General features: G+C 37.4%; 1 protein-coding gene across 1 annotated transcript in view; it reads left to right on the top strand.

Annotated features, from left to right (window-relative positions):
• The first annotated feature begins 3,351 nt into the window (after nt 1–3,351).
• The window catches only part of LOC114704585 (cytochrome P450 3A13-like), a 35,989-nt gene continuing 15,041 nt past the window's right edge, over nt 3,352–24,299 (top strand). The window contains exons 1-7 of the mRNA XM_037198539.1: nt 3,352–3,441; nt 5,076–5,169; nt 14,311–14,363; nt 15,928–16,027; nt 22,631–22,744; nt 23,006–23,094; nt 23,713–23,861. Of these exons, the coding sequence (XP_037054434.1) occupies nt 3,371–3,441; nt 5,076–5,169; nt 14,311–14,363; nt 15,928–16,027; nt 22,631–22,744; nt 23,006–23,094; nt 23,713–23,861 (670 nt within the window). The 5' untranslated portion in view covers nt 3,352–3,370. The remainder of the gene's footprint in view (nt 3,442–5,075; nt 5,170–14,310; nt 14,364–15,927; nt 16,028–22,630; nt 22,745–23,005; nt 23,095–23,712; nt 23,862–24,299) is intronic.

A 24,299-nucleotide genomic window follows, 5' to 3' on the forward strand; every position in this document is an offset into this window, starting at 1 on the left:
AATGTGTGGGGTTTTATATGTGGTTTAAGCTTTAGTAATGTTTCTTTTACATATGTGGGTGCCCTTGTGTTTGGGGCATAAATGTTCAGAATTGAAACTTCATCTTGGTGGATCTTTCCTTTGATGAGTATGTAATGACCTTCTTGATCTCTTGTGATTGATTTTAGTTTGAAGTCTATTTTGTTGGATATCAGGATGGCTACCCCTGCTTGTTTCTTAAGACCATTTAATTGGAAAATCTTTTCCCAGCCTTTTATTCTTTGGTAGTGTCTGTCTTTGAATTTGAGATGTGTTTCTTGTATGCAGCAGAAAGATGGGTCCTGCTTTTGTATCCATTCTGTAAGTCTATGACTTTTCATAGGTGAAATAAGTCCATTGATATTAAGGGATATCCCTGTTATTTTTGGTGGTAGTGTGTGTGTACTTCTCTTCTTTGGGGTTTACTGTTGTGGCTTTATCTATTGCCTGTGTTTTTAAGTGTGTATCTGACTTCCTTTGGTTGGAATTTTCCTTCTAGTGCTTTCTGTAGGGCTAGGTTTGTGGATAGGTATTGTTTAAATCTGGCTTTGTCTTCGAATGTCTTGTTCCTTCCATCTATGATGATTGAAAGTTTTGCTAGGTATATTAGTCTGGGCTGACATCCATGGTCTCTTAGTGTCTGCATTACATCTGTCCAGGTCCTTCTGGCTTTCAAAGTCTCCATTGAGAAATAGGGTGTTTTTCTGATGGGTTTACCTTTATAGGTCACTTGGCCTTTTTCCTTGGCTGCTCTTAATATTCTTTCTTTATTCTGTACATTTAGTTGTTTAATTATTTTGTGTCGAGGGGACTTTTTTGGGGGGTCTAGTCTGTTTGGTGTTCTATAGGCTTCTTGTATCTTCATAGGCATTTCCTTCTTTGAGTTGCTATTCTTCACCTTATTCTATCCCTATAATTCATAGGTTTGGTCTTTTCATGGTGTCCCAAATTTCTTGGACATTTTGGTTCATGACTTTGTTGGCTTTAGTGTTTCCTTCGACTGATGAAACTATTTCTTCTACTGTATCTTCAATGCCAGAGATCTTCTCTTCCATCTCTTGCATTCTGTTGGTTATACTTGTATCTGAAGTTCCCGAGCTTTTACTCAGGTTTTCTATTTCCAGCATTCCCTCTGTTTGTGTCTTCTTTATTTTTTCAATTTCCATTTTCAGTTCTTGGACTGTTTCCTTTGTTTGTTTCATTGCTTTTTCATGATTTTCTTTCAGTGCTTTATTGTTTTCTTCCAGGACTTTATTGTTTTCTTGGAGGGCTTTATTGTTCTCTTCTAATTTGTTTGCCATTTCCTCTAGTTGTTTACAGCGTTCTTCCAATTTTCTTGTCTTTTCCTCTACACAAGCCTCTACCCTCTTCATGAAGTTACTCATAAGGCTATTTTCTTCTGCTTCTTCCAATTTTTGGTGTTCAGGTCTAGATGTTGGAGGTGGGCTAGGTTCTGGTGATGCTGTATTGCTCTTCATTTTGTTGTATTTACTTCTGCCTTGATGTCTGCCCATCTCCTTGTGGTTCCTTCTTGGTCTTATCAGTGTACTTGTTTCAGAAAGAGCTGACAGATTCAGGAAGACTCTCTCTCTTGTCCAAAAGGGAGGTCTCTTGTCCAACTCTGGTCCAGAGGGGAAGTCAGGGGCAGGATGGGAGCTGGGGGCCAGTCTCTAAGTCTCAGGAAGTGGCTGGGGTCTCGGGCAGATGGGCGTGGGGGCAGGGCGCGGAGATTGCAGGGGCTGCCGGGGGGCTTGGAAAGGGGGATCCCTCCTGGTGGGGCTAGAAGGGGACCTGCCCTGTGGCCAAAGCCTGGGGCCGAGTTGGGCGGGTCTTCCTGGAGTGACTGGTGCCCAGGGATGGGGTCCGGGTTGGACCTGGTTACTCACCTCTGGTCCAGAATGGAAGTCGTGGGCAGGATGGGAGCTGGGGGCCAGTCTCTAAGTCTCAGGAAGTGGCTGGGGTCTCGGGCAGATGGGCGTGGGGGCAGGGCACGGAGATTGCAGGTGCTGGGGGTCTTGGAAAAGGGGATCCCTCCTGGTGGGGCTAGAAGGGGACCTGCCCGGTGGCCAGAGCCTGGGGCCGAGTTGGGCGGGTCTTCCCAGAGTGGCTGGTGCCAAGGGATGGGGTCCGGGTTGGACCTGGATACTCACCTCTGGTCCAGAAGGTAAGTCCACAATTTTAATCTTAAATTATATATCCTTCCATGCCACTGGCTCAAAGTAATTCATGAGTGTGTTGTGGTAATCACATGCTGAAAGCACCCCATAGGTCGGAAGCAAAGCTATAAACAAATATCCACCATTAATATTGCAAATAACACACAGATATAGCTTGATAGTATATGCTTGCCATACTCTTTTGGTATTCTGAGTGTTTCAGTGTTTGTTGGTGTCAGTAAATTATTTCCATCCCTTCCACAAAACTCTGTTAATGATTTCTGTAAATAATTCGCCATTCATTACACATGCCATGCTTTCTGTACTGTCCAATAAATACAGAGTTAAGTCCTTTGTTAGGGAAACATATAGAAATAGTAGGTACACACAGATTCATAGGTACAGATGCCCTGCATACCATCACATACCATAGAGAGAGGGAAGGCAGAGGGGAAGAAGTAAAAATTCAACCTTGGGTTTGTAACACTAACACATTATGGTACATATGGGTGTATATTTAACACATTTAATTGACATAGAACATAGGAAAATAATAGTAAGCAATGCCCATTAATAATTTCAAACTGTAATGGAAATATATACAGAAACCACGAATGCAGCAAAAATGACAATAAAAGAAATGCTTGTGAAACTTTAGTTTTTCTGGGGATGATGTGATTTATTTCTTTTTTGTCAATTTTTTTTTATTAAATGCTATCATTCATCTTATAGGGTATACACATGGTGCCACAGAGAGAAATATGCATGTGTAAATATTTATAAATGGGGCTTGTGTACAAAGATTCAATGTTTTGAAATAAAGACAGTCCTGTAAATATCAAAGGACATTTAATGTCAATCACTCTATTGCATTTCTCTGACAAACATCTATAACCTCTGGTCTTACCAGGAACATTGGTTTAGTTATTTATTAGTTTCCTAGGGGAAAGAACTAAAAAGAAATCAAAATGTGGGTTAACATGAACTATTACGAACTGTCAACTGAAGAGGTCACTCATATTCTCCATACCCATGGAACGTACACAGTTGATCTTTCTAAGGGCACTAGTGACTGCTCCACCACCTTTCCTAGCACATAAATACTGCAGATTGTCTTCAGGGATTCACACCTGAACTCAGAAGAACTCAGGTCCTCACCTACCAAGAAAAGAGAGATTTCTTGAAGGAAAAGATCAATGGACCTGATTCCAAAGTTTTCCGCAGAAACATGGGCACTCCTGGCTACCATCCTGGTGCTCCTCTACCTGTGAGTAATTGACTAAATGTCTCTCTTTTGTGGTCTTAGAGGTGAATAATTCTCAGGCCCCTTTTCCCTGTCAGAAAATCAAGAGGTATAATCCAATGGAAATCGTACTTTCATAGCTGAACACATTTCTCCTATAACCTAAATCATTTAATTCACTGTGCTTTTCAGCCAAGTGTTTTCAAGTAATGTTAAAAATCCAACAGTGGGAGACAATCAGGAGCAGGCTTGAAATGATTACGGTCTGCTGTTTCTCTTGTTTGTTTTCTGTCATTAGTTTGTCACATTGGGATAGGAAGGTGTACAAAACATTGAACCCACAATGAGGGAAACGACACCTGAGATTTTAACGATTACTTAGACTCAGGCCTTTCTGTCCAGACAGTATTGTCGAGAAATTATTGTATTACTGACAGTAAACTAAGTGCCTGTGGCTGATCATCTAATTACAGAAAGCTGCCTTTGTGCCGCCTAGGGTCTAGGAAGAAATGGAACGGAGAGATAATGCTGTCTGTAGGTCATTGCCTCATGAGTTCATTTGGATAACTCATTGAGTGCTTTGAATTTTCTGGGAAAGATCGGAGCAAATATCCTTTGACTCAGTAGGGCACAATTGACAAACCAATGTAGCCATTCCTCCAAAGTCCACCCTGGAGAGACAAGAGTTTATGAAGTTTTCACAGGAGTTTGTTTGAAGGGTTACTTGAAAATGCATAAATGACTCAAAGTCAACTGCAGCATCAAAACCGCACACCTGAACAGAGGATGCCCGAAATTGGTATCTTAAAAAATAAATTTTTATATTGCCCCTATTAATGTATGTATCTATATCACATGTATGCTTGATGCCCATGTAAATTAAAAAAAGGCATTGGGTTCTCAGGGACTGGAATTATATAATGTTGCTAGCTCTTATTTGGGGGCTAGGATCAATACCTGGGTCATCTGCAAGTGCAGAAAATGCTCTTACCTGCTGAGTCATCTCCCCTGCCCCCAAACTGCACCTGGGAAGCTCTGCACACTTTTCAGTCTGAGGGACAGGCCAGTTTATAGAGTCTTGTCATGGGGCTCTGCTGGTGGGCTGTCCTCCCGCTCTGAGCAACCTCACTGTTTGCTGCTTACATAATGTTGTGGATGGATCATGTGGATCTTGTATTATAGGTTACTCACACTGTTAATGTATGATAATGTTCTAAGTCTAGTGAGTCTTTCAAAAACATTCAAACTCAAGTTTATAAAGTATTATTACATATTAACTGTAAGACTGGGACCATTAAGTGTTAACCTAAATGTTTATAGTAAGATGCTATATGAAGGGGATTAGTTTCCTGAATTTTTATGTAATATTCTTCCCACTTGTTACCTCACTGAATAAATTCTGGTAATTCTCAATATTTGCATCCAAGAATATATATATATATCATATATATATATCATATATATACATTTATATCTACTCATATAATGCATATTGAGTCAATAATATACATGAATTAGTATATATTTGTAGATATAAACATGTATATTTTTATATGGCATGTGGGAATGTGTTTACTTATGTGTGTGTATGATTATGAATATTTACATGTATGTTTAACAAGCTCATGATCTGACTGACTCTCTCATCCATGTTTTAGGTATGGGACCTCTTCTCATGGACTTTTTAAGAAGCTGGGGATTCCTGGCCCCAAACCTCTGCCTTTTGTCGGAACGATGCTTAACTATAGGAGGGTGAGTGTTGTTGGGTTTCCTACCTGGCTTCTTGTGACAGTGACACTTACACAAATATTAAACCCCATGTCAGTTCATCCATTCTAATGGACATTGGGATCACCTGTAAGTCTTTCATTTGGCAGAATTGTTTTTGTCACACCCACATCATTACCAGGTTACCCTGGGGTTTTACTAAATGTGTTTATGACCTCGAATTTGTGGCAGGTCAGGTATGACTTCAGGTTTGTGTCAGGTCAGGTGAGGACCCTGGCTGTTAGCACACTAGGACCTGAAACTAAAATGCTGGTGTGTAGACTTTGAGAACGTCAAAGATTTTGTTTACTTTTAGTTCAGATTCCAGAAAAGTGCAGTTATTCTTAATAGTATTTAAAGAAATACATGTAAGGCCACTGAGTAGCACCTCACCAACCTGAGTGATTTATTCACAACTGAGTTCAGTAATAATATTTACACTCCTTGCTGTGTATCTCTTGAACATGCCTATCAAGAAGCAGATAGTTACTTTTGGGGACTATGCACATACTTGAATCCTCAATTGAACTGTTTAATCCCATTATTACTTCCAAGGCTCTAGCCAAGCTTTTGGCACCTAGAAGAAGATTTGCCTTTACTCCCTTTCACTTCAAGGTAAAACACTATGCATGAGTCTAAAGAGCAGGAATATGGGAGACTAGATGATGTTGCCTATTAACCAGACTATGAGTTTTGTTTCTTGAAACAGAAGCAGAATAATTTATACAAAATTACTAATAAAAGCATGAGTTGACAAATCTGTGAAAAATATACATGTAGTGTGTGAAACATAATATGTATAATTGCATACATATATGCATATACATGTACCTATATAATATGGACAGTGAATTTACACAGAGCGTTTTTGGATGTGTTCTAAAGGTTGGACTCTTGGCCTGTCCTTCCTGAGCACGTGTGCAGGAGCAGTGCCTACTTGCAGACTGCACTCTTGCATGATTTGCTTTTCTGAATTCTAAGGTTTACTTATTATATCATAATTCTTCAAAACCAAGGACTCCATTGCATAAGTTACTAAGATTCCATGCTTTGCCCCCAGTTGAAAAAGCAATAACTTCCTTATAATTTTTGGATGACCTCTTTTTTATGTACTCTTTGAAATACACTTCTTGGGTTTTTGTTTGTTTGTTTCAAGTAGTATCTCCTGTAGGCAAGATTAGTCTCAAACTTGCTGTCAGATTTTGACAACTGATTAATTTTACTCAGTCCTTGGCTATACCATGATATCTTATTTATAGGTGACTAGGTATCAATAGGGCTATGGTTATACTATGCTGACCCAAACCTGTAAGAATAAGAGTCCCAAAAGTTGAGGTTTTGAGAGGAAGGACCAAGGGAAAGAAATAAAAAAAAAAGACAGATACCAGAGATTAGCATAAGCTGGTAACTTTTGCCAAGGAAGTGTATTAATCAGCATAGATCCTTAAATACTTTCTATTTACGTTCAGGAATGTCCAATGTCAGCTGAGAGCTAAGTCAGAAATGTTGGCAAAGAGAACCCAGAATACCTCAGATACAGCAGCCTTATGACTGATAACCACAACCCAGGGAAAAGATTAGGATCCCCATAAACTACAACCAAAACTTCTTAGAGGCCCTGACCCAGACCCAGAGAGGAACTTAACAAATCTGTTTCTGGAAGGTCAAAGAACTCTCATGCCTTTTGTTCTTTAACAATGGTATCTGAGATAACTTTGAGTTAGTCTGTTTCAAAAAGGACCTTTTTTGTTTTTTACGGCCAGATGAGTCATTTGTGTTTAAGTATTTAAGAGCATAAAATACGCTTTAAACTAGCAAATGACTCCTAATATTATCAGATGAATTATCAACACAAATAATCTGAGGTCAATAGTGAACAAATATTTAACAATGTTAGGGAGATTACATCTGGAAGTTTGTGTAATACATCTTTGGCTGGATCTAAAGGGAAATTGAATGTGTAATGAGCATGGCACATGACAATAACTATTTGCTTGAGGGTTACAAAATCTAAAATAGCATTCTGATGTTGTCATATTACATGAAAATTATTTTTAATTCTCTCCCATTTCCATTCACATCCATCATAATTTAAAGGAGGATTAACACAGATGTATCTAAAGCCAGCAGGACACTGTAAAGATATTTAACATTGCATTGCTGTAACTGCATCTCCCAGGCTCAATACACAAACTTTTAGGGCATTTAACTTATCTTTTAGTTGTGGTTTTTATTTTTATCTATGTTTATCTAAACTACAGAAGTATTATATGGAATCTGTTTAACAAAATGGGCAGTTTGCACTTGTTGGGCAAGGGCCACTGTGGAAGCAGCCTCAGACTGGAGAGCTGTAAGTACTGCAAAAATTATAGTTAAAATAAAATCCAGAGCTGAGTGGTGGTGGTGCACACCTTTAATCCCTGCACTTGGAAGGCAGAGGCAAATCGATCTCTGTGAGTTTGAGGCCAGCCTGGACTACAGATTGAGTTCCAGAAAATTCACAAAGCGACACAGAGAAACCCTATCTCAAAAAATTAATAATAAAATAAAATCCTTATGTAATTCAAAGAGACTGTGTTCCCGAAAGTCCCCATACTTAAAGGATCATTAGGTTGCACAGCAACTATAGCAAAGCAAGAATGTTAAAATAAAAGAAGGTTCCCATGAAAAAAAGCATCTATACAATTATTGAGGATACAAGTAACACATGCAATTTTGAAGTATACTCCCCTTTATTTAATAGAGGGACTCTGAGTCAGTTACATATATGGAGTTTAAATACAATAAGTGAGGCCAAATATAAAATGATATGCATGGTTGGTCATCTTCTCTAAAAACCCCATATGTCATCCCATTATCCAGGATGGTGGCTCAATTCCTAATGTTCTTTTTCTCTAAAGATAGTATAAATAGGAAGTGGCCAATGAGAGGATTTTAGGATTTATATTCATCCAGACCAGGTGGGCACCACTAAGACAAGACAACCAGCACCTGAGAATGGTGGCAAGAAGCACTTTAGGATCATGGAGCAAGCAACTCAAGCGAAATTCAGGAAAATAACTGAATTCTGGTAAATGTCCATCCAATGGTGTAACCTATGGGTAATCAGAATGATGAATGAGTTTATGATGCTTGATTTTTTTTTTAGCCCACATGGAACCTTGACCTATAGGCCTTGCCAGTCACTCACATGAGAAGAACATAGTCATAGTGTTCCACCAATGACAAACAAATAAGAATGATTCATGATCTACCAATATATTTAAAGTGAATGGTGCCAGGCACAACATGTGAAACATCAGCATTGCAAAGTAAACAAGCATATCATTAGTAAATACTCTAGTAGGCAGATCTTCCCTTGTGATTGGATAAGCCAAGGGGAGTGTAAGCTAGGTAGGCCCAGTAGACTTCCACACTTTCCACGTGTGCCAGAGGGTAATGTCAGAATTGCTAAAATAAATAGAGTGTGAATAACAGGTTTCCATGTCTCTTTGACCACTCAAATTCCTTCTGGTGTGAGACATTTAATCTGTCCCCAAGTTGGGAGTGAGCTTTATCAGGTGTACTGCAAGTGGTGTACTGCACTGCATGCTTCCTTCAAACTCATCATCATCTGTATCCTTAGCTTTGGTCAACTGTACCAGAGCAAATGTCTTCATAGCCTGGTAATGCAGAACAAGTTGTTTTGGTACCCAATGTGATCCACAGCTTCCTGTAGGAAAATACAAACATCCTCTCCTCTTCATGAGCACAAGGTCGGGATCACACCTTTCCCCTAGAGCAGGAACTTTTCACAAAAATCTGAAATCAAACATTTTCTGCGACAGTTAATCCTTGTCGTTCTATTCTCAGAACATATTAAATTAAAGATCACTTAAGATTTGTAGAAGTAAGAAAGTCTGTATACTCCCACTTTTTATTTTTTCAAGCAAAATCTTAAGAAACCCATGTGCAATTTCTTGTCATTGAAAAATACAAGAGAGGCCACTTTTAATGTCTAATACATAATGTAGCACAAAATTTCTTAAAGGCATCAGAAGTCTATGCTGGAGAACTAACTGTTATTTGAAAACATTTTTGGAGGGCCAGCTATAAAAAAATTTTCACTGGCAAGTAGTAATCAAATGCTTACCAGCTTTCTCAGTTAATAGGATAGACATGAGGAGGAACCCAGAATAAATGTCATACTAACATGAATGTATTTGAGGCTGCCAAAAATTTGAAATGCCCATAACATCTCTCTGCCATAAGGTAGTAAGCCCTGGAGATTTATATCATAACAAGAAGGCAGATATGTTATACAAGCAGAAAAATCTGAGACCATTTGTCATACTTGAATTCTAGGTAACTGTAATTGGGGTTGAAGCATAGCACAATGCTGATGGTGATTTGCATGGGACAATAGCTTGCTTAAAGAAAGCAGAATCAGCAACCTTCTGAATAGAAAAATGGGAAGCTAGATCTACAGCTTGAAAGAATTGGAGAAATTAAGGAGCTTACTGGTTCTAACTTTTGTTTGGCATGCTGAAACAAGTGAAACATTTCTACATCCTCAGTCTGTTTAATAAGATCACAAGGAAATATTTGAACATCTTACATGAAATATAAACTATCAGAGTGTTTAGAAGTTGAGGGAATGCAAAAATCATCTAAATTCTTAGAATACTTAAGCTGAAACATTCAATGTATGAGGAGTTACTTCTTGAAGTATGACATTAGGCACCCCAAAATGTTCTCACCAATGAACACATTGTCTGTTTCTGGGATTGTGTAGCTCCTAGAAGGTAGTATTGGAATATTTACATTAAAGGATCAGCAGGATATGAAGTACAAAGCTGACACATAAGATCAAAGAGAGCTGCCTCTCAAGAGTCAGTGTAGACCCAAAGTGAATTAAGTTGTGAAGGGGTGAACTATCATGTCAAGTTATCATGCAATAAATTGAAGGGTTTGAGGACACATGTTTTCTAGATAAGTTGATCCAGGATTTTATAATAAGAAGTCAAGGGACAGCCAGCATCAGTGGGTAGAAAAATTGTTCTATAAGTTCCCTAAGTTGCAAGTCAGCCAGAAGGATATGTTGGAGTAGCTAATAGTATAGGAGATAGAAGAAGCTTTGGGAGAATACTTGTCAACTGTACATGAGTGATGATTCAATATAACAATTGTAATGTGTTTGACCCTCAGGAATAAGCTTTCTAGAAGAGGTGTCATCATCTCCTCTTAATATGAAAAAATAGAGTCAAATCTTTTACAGTATGTTTCAGGGAAGGTCTAAGTCAATTATCTCCTAACATCTTTTGCAAATCAATAAAAGATATCAGCTACATCTAATATTTGTGGACAAATGGTACTGCCTTCTATAGTATGATCTAAATAAGAAAACATAGGTGTAATCTATGATTTCTCTGAGGAAATTTTCAGCTGAGACTGTTGTAAGTGATGGTGGATGGTGAGGAATAACTGAGTAATTAAATTTTCACTAGGTGCTGAAATCCCCTAGGTAATAAATAATCATGAAAAAAGAGTACTTTTTTTCTAACTGGGAGTAAGGTTTGAACAATAAATTGTTGACATAAGTTTTGGGGGCTCTTGGCAATGCCATGTAGTAACATCTTCTATTGATCTGTCTTCATAAGTTTCTGAAAACTAGAGGAAGGAAAGCTAAAAGCAAAATGAGGAGAGTCCTGAGAAGGATGGAGTTCGGCTTAGTTAAACAAGTAGGAGCCAATTCAGGTGATTTTATAACTGCACCAGCAAAAAAGAAGTTTCTCCTCATACCCTGAGGTATCATGAAGTGAAAATAATTCAAGAAATTAAGGTACCTCCTGGTTCTCAGGGCCTTGTATCTCTATTTTTTTGTAATTTTATTTTTATCTTGTGTCCCCAGTTTGTTTTGGAGTATTTTGGCTAGATTTACAGTGATGTTGAATTACAAATGCATCATATTCAAGCTGTGGGAATTCCTACCTAGTCATGTATAAAATTTGACAGAACAAATCCAAAATAGGAAACTCATGTGACCCTCATAGGTGATATTCTGTCTTTAAACATCCACCTACATGTTCCCATGTCTTTAAATTACAGAACCTTATTCAGGAAACCAAGGGTATTTTTTTTGGGGGGGCAGGGTTCTAGACAGGGTCTCTGTGTAGCTTTGTGGCTTTCCTGGAACTAGTTCTGTAGACCAGGCTGGCCTCGAACTCACAGAGATCTGCCTGCCTCTGCCTCCCGAGTGCTGGAATTAATGACGTGTGCCACCACTGCGCGGCAAGGGTATATTTTTAATGAAAATAAAGAATTTAACTAAGTACCATAGTGAAACATGACAAAGTAGAAGCCAAAACAAAACCATGAAAGAAAAGAGATTGTTCTTTAGAATCTTTTCCTCCCATGTTTTACTCTCAGATATTCCTCCGTCCTTTCTTTTTTACAGGGCCCCACGTCTGACACTTTTTTGTACATTTAGTACAGTAACACTCATTCTTGAGGATTTCTAGCAATCTCAAGCGCTGCATAGAGTACCACATTACATGAACCGGAAGGAATGAGAATCCCAATGGTCAAGGTGATGAGATGTTTCAGGGTGGACCATGTATGATAAATAAAGAAGACATGTATCTATGCCCAGGAGGTCTTGCATAAAATGATGATTTATATCAGAAGATTTTTAAGCAGCAAACTTTTTACATAGTATATGCAACAGGAAAATGGCCAAGGCTAGCACACAGCTAAATCATAAAAGGCTACCAAAACATAACAAACAAACAAACAAACAAAACAGGTATCCATACCTCAGTCACAGATACATTAGGACTGAAGCACAGACCAGGAAAAAGTCAAATTCCCAGGAAGCTACAACCTTCACTCTTTTGAGGAACTGGCTCTAGCCCTAGCCTGGATCTTGCCAATGCAGTTCCTAGACAAGGACCCAGAAGTAATGTTCCCTTTGTAATTTCATTAGAACCTCAGAGAATACATTAGTTCAGTCTGGCTCTAAATACTAGGCTCTATACAGTAGGTTCTATCACCTGCCTAGAGACAATGTTTTGTATAGTTGACATTCACAGTGGCTGAATATGGAATTCCCTTCTGTAGAATGCTTCTCTAAAATGGAAAAGGCTTTTATGGGCTTAATCCCAGCACCATAAAAACTGGACATGGAGGCACACACCTGTAATCACTATCTTCAGAAGGATCGAAATTTCAAGTTTAGATACAAGAGAGTTGGAGTTTAGGCTGATTTACATAGGATTCTAACCACCAAAATCACAATTGCCACTTATTGATTACATGGATTTTTTCCAAGATTCAGAGGTGAAAGTTCAAACCAAACATTAACTTTTAGGTTTTCTTTATGTGAGGCAGCATATCCTCATCTTTCCATGTTGAACAGGGACACTAGAAGCAAAATCATTTGCCTCGGGTAGCCTCACTGGTGATGTGAGTAGCAGTCCAGTCATCCTTGTTCCACATCTAGCATCTTCCTATGAGTGAGTACATACCATATTTGTCTTTCTGAGTCTGGGTTATCTCACTCAGGATGATTTTTTTCTAGATCCATCCATTTGCCTGCAAACCTCATGATGTCATTGTTTTTCTCTGCTGAGTAGTATTCCATTGTGTATATGTGCCACAATTTATTTATCCATTCTTCAGTTGAAGGGCATCTAGGTTGTTTCCAGGTTTTGGCTATTACAAACAATGCTGGAAAACGGGATCCCAAGAAAGACATGGAGAAATGGATGAGATCTACATGAACAGCCTGGACATGAGTATGAGCAATGAAGGGCAAGGGTTGAGGGAATGAGAGCGGGAGATCCTAACTGGATCAAGAAAAGAGAGGGAGAACAAGGAATAGGAGACCATGGTAAATGAAGACCACATGAGAAAAGGAAGAAACAAAGAGCTAAAGAGGCCCACAGAAATCCACAAAGATATCCCCACAAAACACTGCTGGCAATGGTCGAGAGACAGCCAGGACTGACCTACTCTGGTGATGGGATGGCCAACCACCCCAATAGTTGTGCCATAAATCCCAACCAAGGACTGAGGTATCTGGATGCAGACATCCATGGCTAGGCCCCTGGTGGAGTGCTGGGATTCTAATTAGTGAGAAAGAGGAGGGTTTATATGAGCGAGAATTTTTGAAACCAAGGTTGGATAAAGCACAGGGACAAATAGCCAAGCAAATGGAAACACATGAACTATGAACCAAAGTCTGAGGGGCCCCCAACTGGATCAGGCCCTCTGAATAAGTGAGACAGTCGATTGGCTTGATCTGTTTGGGAGGCATCTAGGCAGTGGTACCAGGTCCTGGGCTCGTTGCATGAGTTAGCTGTTTGAAACCTGGGACTTATACAGGGACGCTTGCCTCAATCTGGGAGGAGGGGACTGGACCTGCCTGGACTGAGTCTATCAGGTTGATCCCAGTCCTCAGGGGAGACCTTGATCTGGAGGAGGTGGGAATGGGGGGTGTGCTGGGGGGAAGGGGAGGGGGCAGGAAGGGAGAGAATAAGGGAATCTGTGGCTATTATGTAGAACTGAATAGTATTGTAAAATAAATAAAAAAAAATCATTTGCCTCTACCTCCTTGCTACTTTTCATTTAATATTCTGAAAGGCAATTATGTAAATCTAATATGCTGTATACATCAATGTTGTCTTCAATTTACTGACTATACTGAAATCCTGGAGAAGTCATCAAGTGAGTGAAAGGGGCAGTAAGCAGTGAGAAGCAAATCGATTTTTCACATTCATGGCAATCTCCCCGACTCTTGGTGCCCTCGGGTACCCAAGGAGGGGAAAAGAAAGAGTGTTTCAGGATTTCAGAGTCAAAATAAAAGCAAAGAACACCAAAGATAAAGACAATTGCTACTTTTATTAAAGAAGGAACAAATTTGGAATGTACAATATCCAGACAAGAAATCATGAGTATCTTTAAATTCCCCATGTCTCCTGCATTTCTTTTTTTTCTCTCATAGAACATTGAAAGATTTCCATTAATTGCTTGATAGGAAAATTAAATAATGTGTCTGATGTCCTGGGGTTTGAGTCATTTATTTCCCATTTGGTTGCCAATACAGGTAGAAAAATAATGACTTTTCATTTTCTTTTCTTTTCACAGGGCATATCAAAATATGATATAGAATGCCATAAAAAGTATGGAGATATGTGGGAGTGAGTATTCTGCAAATGTCCAATATGTGGATTTGTTATGATGTAATACCAAACTGCATTAGAATTTTGTCAGTTCAGAATTAATTGGAACACCTTTGCCTGATTTAAAGTGTCTGAAATCCTGTCTTGCCAAGGGTTCCATAAGCATGTTGTTGAGTAAGTCTGAATTAAGATGAGGACATTGTAGGTCATGGTTCCTCTGCATCCTTTGATGTTCCAGAGACACCTAGCCTCACTTTAACCCAGTGTCTTATAAGGGTTTCTGCCTCTATTTATTCTTTTTGAGACTTTTAAAAATTGTAAGATTGTGTTAATTCAGATGCATGTAATATGTACTCACAAATTCAGGAGAGTTTCTTCTGCCCATACAGATTTATACTTAGATAAAAGCAAAAGTAATTTTATAAAAATATTTCTAGTAAATATGTACTTTTAAAAGATAGGCTAAGGGAAAAATAGACAAATTTTTAGCTATTTTTTGTTTAATTTAATTTATCAATAAAGTGTTGTTTTCTTGTTTTTATTCCTTCATTTTTTGTTTGAGGTTATAATATAATTACATCATTTCTCCTTTCCCTTTCCTCCTTCAAATACATCCTCTGGTTTTCATTAATTGTTATTACATGACTATATGTATATGCAAGTGCATTTATATTCATAATTATGACCTATTCAGTCTGCATAGTGTTACTGCATGTATGTTTTCAGGGCTGGCTATGTGGAACTAGGTAACCAGTTGTGTGCTTTTCTCTGGGGAAGACCATTTCTCTCAATCTCAGTAATTCTTACCTGCCTGTACTTCTTTCTGTAGGTTTGAGGCATCCCAGACCTTCCCCCATGGTTTATTTTTTGAGAAGCAGGTCTCAATATATCCAACATTGGTTTGAATGTTTCTATGAGTCCATATTGGCCCAGAAGTCTCTTTCTTCCATCTCTGTCTCATGACTACTGGTCTTAGCGTTCTGCAATTACACATTTTGCTGAATTTTCTTTTACTTTCCAATTTTTGTTACATTTTATACAAGGCAGTGACTTTTTAACAAGAATGTGTATGGTTATTTCTTCTCAACACATACTACTCACTTTGAAGAAAAGGTGATGGTTGTTTATAACATGCTGTTGACTTCTGGGCTTGTTTCATTACTTATTTTGTGTGATGAATGAGCCAACTTGTTATTTGCCTAGAGACTAGGAAGAAGTGACATCACTATGCTGAGTGCTATAAGCAAGGTGCTATAGGTTCTGCCTCTTCAACTCTTCCCATCAATCAGCAGAAACCACAGTACTAATCACGGGATCTGCTGAGCTGATATGGTCAATAAGAACATGTGACCCAAAGCCATGGGCATGTTGTGCTGTCTTTCTTTTGGCCCCAAGGAAAAATTCCTTGAAACTTTGTTGCTTGCCAATTATTAATAATTTGTCCTTAGTGGTAGTAAAGTAGCAGTGAATAAACACTTCCTCTTCTTACAGAAGACCAAGGTTCAGTTCACAGAAGCATGTATTATAGAATTAGAGGTAACATCAGGATCAAAATGTAATCATCTCTTTTTTCCCAGTACAGGGTATATGATGGACTCCTCCCTGTGCTGGTTATCACAGAACCAGACATGATCAAGAAAGTGCTAGTGAAAGAATTTTTTTCTATCTTCACAAATCGACTTGTAGGTATTCTTTTTAAATGTGTGAGGATTATACACACCAAACATGTTATATACAGGAATATATATATATATATATATATATATATATATATATATATATATATATATATTTGATAACAATTATATTATCAACTAGGCATGAATATGAAAAAAAGAAGGAAGGTTTATATGGAAGTGTTTGAAAGGGAGAAATGTGCAATTACATTATTATCTCAAAAATAAAATGTGAGTATTCATTTAAAAATTTTATTATGATCCCACATAGTCTAGCAGTTAGGATTCCTGGTTTTTGCTCAGGGTGCCTGGGTTCCACTTCTGGTACAGGAACACCTGCATCTTTCAAAAAAAATCAACCAGGTTGTGTTGCTGCACACCTTTAATCACAGCATTCATAAAGCAGAGGTAGGTGGATCCCTGTGTGTTTGAGCCCACCCTGATCTACAAATAAAGTTCTAGGACAGCCAGGGCTACAGAGAGGAAACCTGTCTTGAAAACAAACAAACAAAAAGTATTATGAGAGGCTAGAGATGCTGACAAGTGATAGATTAACCTGGTCCAGGGTTCAGTCTCCAGTACCACAAAATAAACAAACATTTTGTTATGAAATTCTTATGGATTCACTGTAATTTGCCAACAATGTACAAGGCATGCTATGTGCCGTCATGCTGTTTTGTTCAGGTGGGGGCTTCAAACTTTCCCAAGGAGAAATTCTCAGCACTCAGAGATAAACAAACAAACAAAAAAAAAAACTACTTTAATTTGTTCCCAACCATTGTTGAAAAGGCCCAAACTTGCTGTCTAAGGTAGGTATTCATGGTGGTCACTTTTCCGGGGGGAAGAGCAGATGTGACCCTGGTCATCAGATAAGGTGCAAGCAGAGTCACAGAGCAGAAGTCACTAGTTCTTTTAGCAGCTCTGCTGTCTCAGGGTAGAGATTGATTGTTACTGTCTCCTTATACTCTTGTCACCCCATAGTCCCCAAGGAAGCTTGGCAATCATAATTAAGGTTAAAGTTGGTGTTTTCATTTCTCCTTCAGTTTTTCTTAGGCAGTTTACTTATTTGCCTTATGTGGCAGTACATACTGCCAGGACTACATGGTTTCAATTTTCTTTACAGCTAAATGGTATTACATTGTGTACTTATACTGAATTTTCTTATCTATTCACTATCCATTAGTTGAAGGATATTTAGGTTGTTTCCATTTCCTAGTAAATGTGAATGAACATCAATGAACATGTCTCCAAAACACCTGTGGAGTAGGATGCTGTCTTTTTGAAGAAATGACAAGAAGTGGTATAGCTGGGTTATGTGGTAATATTTTTTCTTTTTCCAGAGCTGAGGACTGAACCCAGGGCCTTGTGCTTGCTAGGCAAGTGCTCTACCACTGAACTAAATCCCCAAACCAGTATGTGATAAATTTATTTCTAGTTTTTTAAAGAATTATCCACAATGATTTTCAGATTGCACTAGTTCGCAATCACACTACCAGTGAATTGTGATTCCACTTTCCTATGTCCTCACCAGAATTTTGTTGTTGTTGGCTTTCTTGATTTTAGCCATTCTAAGATTGGTATGATGAAGTATCGACATTGTTCTAATTTTTATTTACCTTATATCTATGGGTAATCACAACAATCAGTAGATGTTTCTTAGACATTTTTACTTCTTCTTTTGAGAATTTGGTTCAACGTCATTTCCTCACTCCCCCACCCCTGCATTGAGCCAGAATCTCTCTACATAGCCCTGGTTGTCCTACAACTCACCATGTAGACCAGACTGTTCTTAAAATCAGAGAGATCCATCTTCTTCTGCTGCTGGAGTGCTGATATTTAATGTGAGACATTATGTCCTTCATTCATATCTCATTTTTAAAATGAATTGTTTTCTTGAGTCTTTGTTTTTTTTTTGGGTGCCTTATAGATTTAGACATTAAACATTTATCAGATGTATAGCTGGTAAAGATTTTCACTTTGTAGTGTTCACCTTCACTCAATTGATTTCTTCCTCTTATGTACAAAGCTTTTTAATTTTATGAGGCAATATTTGTCAATATTTGACCTTGATTTCCAGACAAGTTGAGTCCTGTCCATGATATCCTTTCCTACACCTGTATTCTTTAGGGTCCTGCTTCAGTTTTCTCCTGGAAGATCTAGCATTTCAAATTTTACACTGAGGTCTTTGATCCATTTGTAGTTAGTTTTCTGTAAGGTGATCGATATGGATCTAATTCATTGTTGTAAATGGGATATCCTCATTTCATAGCATACTTTTTAAAGATTCTGTCTGTTCTCCGGTGTGTATTTTTGGAATCTTTGTCAAATATCAGGTGTTTCTAATCATGTGTATTCATGTTTGAGGATTTTGTTTTCTTCCATTGATATATATATATATATATATATATATATATATATATATATATATATATATATATATCACCAGTAAGATACATTGTTTATATATACTGCTGTAGAACATATTTTGGAATCTGGAGTGATAATTATTCCTGCATTGTTCTTATTATTAAGGATTTATGTGGCTATCCAGAATCTTTTCTGATACCATATTGATTTTAGGATTTTTTTGTCTTGTTCTGTGAAGAATGTTGTGGTGATTTTCTTGCTGTTGCCTTGAATTTGTAAATTGCTTTCGGTAGAATCCTCATTTTCACAATGCCAGTTCTGCCAGTCCAGAATCAAAGGATGTCTTTCCATCTTGTAATGTCTCAATCTCTTTCATCTGAGAATTAAAGCTTTCACTATAGAATTCTTTTCCCTATTTGATTAGGATCGTTGCAAGGTCTACTATATACTATGAAGGTTTTGTAACTGGAAATGTGTCCATGATATTCTTCTCAACCTGCTGGTGTACATAAAGGCTACTGACTTTTGTAAGCTGACTTTGTATCCTGCCTCTTTATTGAAATTGTTCATCATTTCAACATTTTTTTCTGGTGGAATTATATTCATATACATATACATATATATTCTGCATAAGAATAATTTGATTTTTTTCTTTTTCTATAATTTTTTCCTCTTGCTGTTTTGCTCTATCTAGAACTTTGAGGATTTTATTGAAAAAGAGTGGGGAGAATAGGTAACCCTGTCTCACTCTTGATTTTAATTTAATTTAATGGTATTACTCCATTGAGGATAATGTTGGCTGTGAGTTTGTAATGTAGAACATTTATTATTTTGAAGTTTATTATATATTTTATTTGATGTATACTTCTTTCATTCCTACTCTCTCTAGAACTTGTATAATGAAGGCATACTTATTTGTTCTCAAACACTCTCAAAAAGTATCTCTGCCAATCGTGGAACTCAATATGTCCAGGCTGATGTTGACCTCACAGATGTCTACCTGCCTCTCCATCCTGTGTGCTTAGCTTAAAGCACACAGCACCACCAAATTTTTTCATTTGCTTATTTATTTATTTTTATAACATTCATTTTTAATTTTAAAATTATGTGTGTGTATGCACATAAGTATGTGGGTATGTGCACACATGAAAGTAATTCTTATTTTCATGTCTTCATTATTTCATATATGTGGGAATTATAGATTTTATAATGACATTATTGCAGTAAATAGAATGTATGCTAACAAGGATATATAATACATATGTATATATATATATATATATATATATATATGTATTTTGCTTATATTCACTTCCTATTACCTAGTCTTGTCTTTCTCACACTCTTATTGTTCCTCTTCCTCTCTTAAATTATTTTTCCTTCTTCTCTAATGCCATTCAAATATTTGGTGATTCAGGGAATTTAGTAAGTACTGATAAAAGAGAACATACATTGGAGAGTTATTTGCAGAAACATTAGAGACCCTATCACTCTCTACACTGCTGAAGTAAATGGTTCTTTCTTCTCTGGTTCCCACTACCTACTTATAAATCCTCAGGGGGGAGACAGAAAAACATGGACCCTTCCCTTCTCCATGGTAGAATGTTGATGGGTATTATCCTGTGAATGGTCTTGGGCCAATAATCACAATTTTTGGGATTTTAAGAGTGCAAAGACCTTTTTATTCACAGAAGTGAACTATTTATAAGTCTCTACCATTCTTGTATATCCTAAAGTGTTTAAGAAACATTATTTATATTTATTTAAAATGTGTATGTGTTTGTGTATATGAGTAAAGTGAACATGAAGACTGAAGAGGGTGTTGGATTCCCAGGTTCTGGAGTCACAGGCAATTTCACCAACTGACAGAGGTTCTACAAACTGAACTCAGGTCCTTGTCAAGAGCAGTATATGTTCTTAACTAGTGAGCCTCTTCTCCATTCCATACCTTGTATTTCTTCTGCTACTCTCCCTTTTTTTATATCTCCCCTGAGTCTTTGAGAGAGTGATTTAGTTGTCACATTTAGGAATGAGAATTCTGAAGTCACTTTTTTATATTGTCCAGTTATAAATTTCTATATGAATCTTTGGCCATGATAAAATGAATCTTCTAAGAAAACACTGATAGCAGTAATCTGAGGGACATAAGAATCTAGGGGGCAATTAGATTAGCATCACATTCCATTTAGTAACAACAACAGTAGTTTCTGCACTAGGGCCTATGACATGCTTCTATCAGCTTTACAATACTGCATGGGGAGAGATGGTTCAGACATTAAGAAAACTGACTTCTATTAGAGAAGACCAGGGATCAATTTCTAGTAGCCACATGGTACCTGCAACTCATCTTTAAGTCCAGTTTCATTGTGTCTGATGTCCTCTTCTGGACACTTTAGACACTGCACATTTATATTACAGGTGTAGTATAGATACACATGGAAAAATGCGCATGCAGCTATTATTAGTTCCACAGGTAGGGATGGGGATATCACAAGCCTCTCTCCCATCTGTGATGGATTTTTAAAATTAGATTGATCTTCTAGAAGTCTAGTTGGGATAACCACAGCAACTCTGAGTCCATGTGAGCCATACCCATGTCATGCCCAGAGTCCAGCCCTTTGTGGCACTCCTCTGGCTCTAGCAGGCTTTTCAACATGTCTTCCACAATGTTCCCTGAGCCTTGGGTGTGAGTGATTGTAGGTATTCTGTCTCTTTCAGTTTCCTTCATTTTTGTGTATAATCTTTATTTGTTCCACATAGTTAGTAACATAACTTGAATATGGAAATATTTCCATTTCCAATGAAATCTACATGCCTTTTAGTTTATTGTTTTCTCTTATTCAATAGCTAGACACAGGGTGGAGATGTAGTAAAAGGTGAGAACAGATATTTTAAAATGATTTCTTAATGGATAAACCAGGTTTTCTTTGCAAAGTGAGGTGCTGGATGAAGCTTTGGTTTGATGTAGGGTTTATCATATGTATGAAGTTTCCCTCTCACTATTCACATGTATTTAAATTGTAAAAAAGCTATTGAAACATTCCAGGATAGAATTAAATACAGGGGCATATGGTGGTAGGAACTTCCCATTGGGAAAAGGGAATTACAGTATTCTTTTGCTTATATTTCAGTATAAACCATCAAGGAGAAATATTTCCATGATATTCAATTGATGCTCAGGCTAATAATACCCAGTCCTTCAGTATTTGTGATAATTTAATGATTAATATGTCATGTCAATTCTTTTCAAAATAGCTCAAGCTGAGGATACTTGTAAGTGCAAAACTGGTCTAAGGAAAATTTGCCAATATAGACCTCCTATATGTACCCTATTGCTCTGGTTACATTTTGGCAACATGAAACAAATATAGACATAGTTAGGAAGAGAAACCTCAGTTGAGAAGTGCCTCCATCTGCTTATTTGTAGAAAGGCTATGGGGCGTTTTCTTTATTAGTGACTGCGCTCAACTCACTGTTGTTGGTGACACCCCTGGGCAAGTTAGTTGTATTAAAAGCAGGCTGAAGAAACCATGGTGAGAAAGCCAGTGAGTGGCATTCCTCCAAAGTTTCTGCCTTCAGGTTACTGCCTTGAGTTCCTGTCTTGACTTCTCTCAGTGACAGACTGTGGCCTAAGAGTTGTAAGATTTTAAACCTTCTGCACAACAAGTTGCTTTTGTTCATTGTCTTTATCAAACAATAGAAACCAAACTAAGAATCCAAATTTTTCTGTACTGACTTGGAGAATATTTTTGGTTTCCTACCTGACTTTTCACACAGAAAAGCATTTTTTTACAGAGGGAATCATATTGAAATGAAGATTGTAATATAACAAGTTAATTCCACACAGCTGGCTGTATATATCTTTACCTTCATTTTGAATCATTTTACATATTTTATTTATCACATATGTGTGCCTGATTGTATGTACAGGTACTGCATGTGTGCAAGTACTGACAGAAAACAGAAGAGGGCATCAGATACTCAGAATTGTAGTTTTTGGCAGTTGTGAACCACCTAGTGTAGTTGCGTAGAATTAAACCAGAGTCCTTTACAAGAGGGGCAAGTAGTGTTATCCACTGAAGCCCCCATTGGAGGAACTGTTATTGAGAGACTACCATAAAACCTGCCAACTACAAGAGGGTTAGTAGCTGTTAAGGAATGTTGTCTATTTCATACAAGTTTTATAACTGTGAGGATAACAAATCTAATGGAGAGCAAAATCTATTTTTCTTGGTATTGTAGTTTCTTGGTTCAGCTGGATTTATGAAAAAAGGTATAGTAAGATCTGATAATGAAGAATGGAAAAGAATTCAATCATTGCTGACACCAACCTTTAGCAGTGGAAAACTAAAGGAGGTAAGTTAATAAAGAACTTTTTTATTGTAAATGTAATAAAATCTATCAGAGGACTGGTAGAAATAATATCATAACCTTTAAAGAGATGTTCCTTTGAGCATTGCATTGCTAGAAATGGTCTTTGCTTTTTGTTTTGTTGTTGTTATTTTGTCTTTTTTGTCCTTTTAAAATATGATAATCATTTTATAACTTCAAAAACTTGTTATTTATGGCTTCAGATGTTGCCATTTACCAGGAGACTGTGTTGTGTTCTGTGCTTAGATGTTCCCCATCATCCAAGAGTATGGAGATGCGATGGTGAAAAACATTAGTCGGGAAGTAGAGAAGGACAAGAATGTTACCACAAAAGTGTGAGTAGTGATGTATGCATTCGCTGGGAACTCTGTGCCCCATCTGGAGACCTCCCTCTGCCTGACAGGTAACTAAAATTATTCCAGAACAAGAGTAAGGGAGAGGCATGATATTACCATGTTGTGCACAACACATTAAGTAACAGTTCCCACAATACCTTTTGAGACTATATCTCTTGTGTACATGACACAAAATCAGGTTACTGGTTATCATCTTGTATGTTTTAGAAGACAAATTACATAGTCTAGAATGACAGGAGAAAATTAAGGAAAGCTGCAGATGTGGGGATTAGGAAATGTGGGAGGAGGATATATGTGCTGCATCAAAGGACATTGGTTTAGCAAGAGTAATGTAGCTGTAACATTCAACAATCTAAATCTTCAGGTTTTGCTGAGTGTCTTAGAAAAATATCATCAAGAAACAAATTTCTTCTGCCTCTCTTTCATCCAACTGAAGAGGGAGAAGTTTCTGGAAATGGTGTGGGTAGTAAAATCATATTGAGGTCTGAAGACACCACAGTAGTAAACTCAGGCTGTGTTAATGATACTGCAGGCAAATGGTCACATAGCTCAGAGGTTGTGTCAGCAACACATTAACTTCCATCTTTCTCTACTCAGCATCTTTGGGGCCTACAGCATGGATGTGACCATTGGTACCTTATTTGGAGTGAGGGTGGATTCCCTCAACAACCCCCAGGATCCCTTTGTGAAAAACATCAGAAAGATTTTTGTATTGGATTTTTCCAATCCATTATTTTTCCTTGAAGGTATATAGTGTATTTTTCAACTATATTAAAATCTTATATTTCTGTTAATTAGCATACAAAATAAAGAAGTTCCTCATAGCATATCCATACACAATCATTATCTCCCTCATCTTACTTTCATTCATATAATCTGGTTCTTTAATCTCCGTTTGAATTTTAACATCACATGTTATTATCTATCATTGCCACATACTTTGTACCTCTTTGATAACTATTACATAATCTTGTGATTTCTGTCTTTGAGCCATTAATGTCATGATTTATATTTATACATATATATACATACATATATATATATATATATATATATATTGAATTATTCCTCCAAATCTTGAATGAAATTTAAATTAATGTCATCTACTTCCAACGTTTCTCTGTTTATTTTGTTATGGATAGCATATTTATTTTAAGAATGGTGTAGAATTCACTCACTATTAT

The sequence above is a fragment of the Peromyscus leucopus genome, chromosome 23, assembly GCF_004664715.2.
Source record: "Peromyscus leucopus breed LL Stock chromosome 23, UCI_PerLeu_2.1, whole genome shotgun sequence".
NCBI lineage: Eukaryota > Metazoa > Chordata > Mammalia > Rodentia > Cricetidae > Peromyscus > Peromyscus leucopus.